The 1,535-nt window shown below is 42.5% G+C and overlaps 1 protein-coding gene across 1 annotated transcript; it reads right to left on the bottom strand.

The window, feature by feature from the left end:
• Window positions 1–4: 4 nt before the first annotated feature.
• Window positions 5–1,529, bottom strand: LOC103728435 (protein FAM208B; the record flags this gene model as incomplete). The annotated part of the gene is made up of 1 exon (XM_008826451.2): window positions 5–1,529. A coding segment is annotated over exon 1 (1,482 nt), but the record flags the coding sequence as incomplete, so codon positions are not given.
• Window positions 1,530–1,535: the final 6 nt, after the last annotated feature.

The raw sequence follows: 1,535 nt of genomic DNA on the forward strand, positions 1-1,535 counted from the left end.
TTAAAAAGAATGATTTATCTTCTGTTTCAACAAGGTAGAACCGGAAAGGTGTCTTACAAGCCTCTCTCAAAACACCTTTTAGTTTGACATGCAAAGTGGCACACAAGTCTGCAATCACGTCTTTGTAGGACGCCGACTGTCTTGGGAAAAGGTGACACGTCTCATGAGATACAGCTTCTTCAGAGGCTACACTTAAACCTTTATCTTGGAGAACTTGGTTGCTCTGTATCATCACCTTATTAAATTCAGCATATTCATTTAGAATAAGTGAAATATCATTTCGAGCTTCTTTCAAAGTACTATATTTCAGTTTGTTGAGGTGAAAAGGAACAGTCAGATTTCTTTCAGAACTTGGGATTCTACTGTGACCACACCTCTCTTTCCAAAAGGAGGAAGACCCTACTAGATTGCTGGATGAGTGGCCTCTTCTGTGCCAGCTCTGTTGCCTGGTGTCTGAGTGCACAACTGTTACCAGAATGGGGCTTCTGCTCCTCGGTGGAAGATGCGGAATTGGGGACTCAGATATTTCTGTTGAAGGGAATGCTTCAACTGAGATCTGGGCACGTAACTCCTCAGGGGAGCTGCTGGTAGAAACAGATGGCTGAGAATCCCCTTTCTTTAGTATTTGTTTTAGCTTATGTGCGAAACATAAATATTCCAGGTCTAAACTATTCTGAGTGAGGTCATCTGCCACATGCCAAGTTCTTGTCCAGGAGCTGAGCAGGCTGCCGTTTGCAGAGAAATCCCGATGTCTCTTCAGGCTATGGAACGTTCTTGTGGCATCTTTGAACTCTTTTGTTATAGTAAAGTTAGCGTAAGTCCTGGAGACACCATGCTGATCTGGGATCTGAACATAGCATGGCATACACTTATCTTTGGGTAAGATGGGACATGGTTCTGTGGCCCAATTTCTGGGTGGCATGTGTGTCTCCAGCTCTGGAATTTTGTCAGAGTAGCCCCTAGAGTCATGACCACTATTGTTTAAGTGTACAAACACGTCAGAACTATCTTTTATAGCATTTTTGCTGGGACGACTCTTTCTCAAAGTACATGATGTGCTCATGTCTAATTTGTGATTTCTAGGGTCATCATGAGAGTCCTGATGGGAATCTCTAGAAAGTGGTTCATAGTGCATGGATGAATTTACACTGGTCTCTGTGTCTCCCTTAATAGTGGTCTCACTGGCAGTATGTTCTTTAGAGACTCCACAAACAACAGAATCAAAGGACTCTGGGACAGAGAAAGCAGAAGGCTCTCCACAGATACTTTTACAGATGTCTGTTGTATTTTGATAAGAATGAACACTGTTAGGGAAAACCCCACCATTCAAGAACTTTTTAACTTCACATGCAGATGTGTTCTGAAGCACATGGATTGCCTTTTGCTTTTCTTTTGTAGAGGTGGAATTAGACCGAGGGCCAACAGCACTGAGATCTGGGTTTTCTTCATGTAACTCAGTTTTAATACTCTTAAGAAAGCTGGCCATTCTGACTACTGATATCTCCTGTGTTCGAAACTCTGGCTCTATACTTACT

This window comes from Nannospalax galili, unplaced genomic scaffold (assembly GCF_000622305.1).
Source record: "Nannospalax galili isolate Female #2095 unplaced genomic scaffold, S.galili_v1.0 C49105001, whole genome shotgun sequence".
In the NCBI taxonomy this organism is placed as follows: domain Eukaryota; kingdom Metazoa; phylum Chordata; class Mammalia; order Rodentia; family Spalacidae; genus Nannospalax; species Nannospalax galili.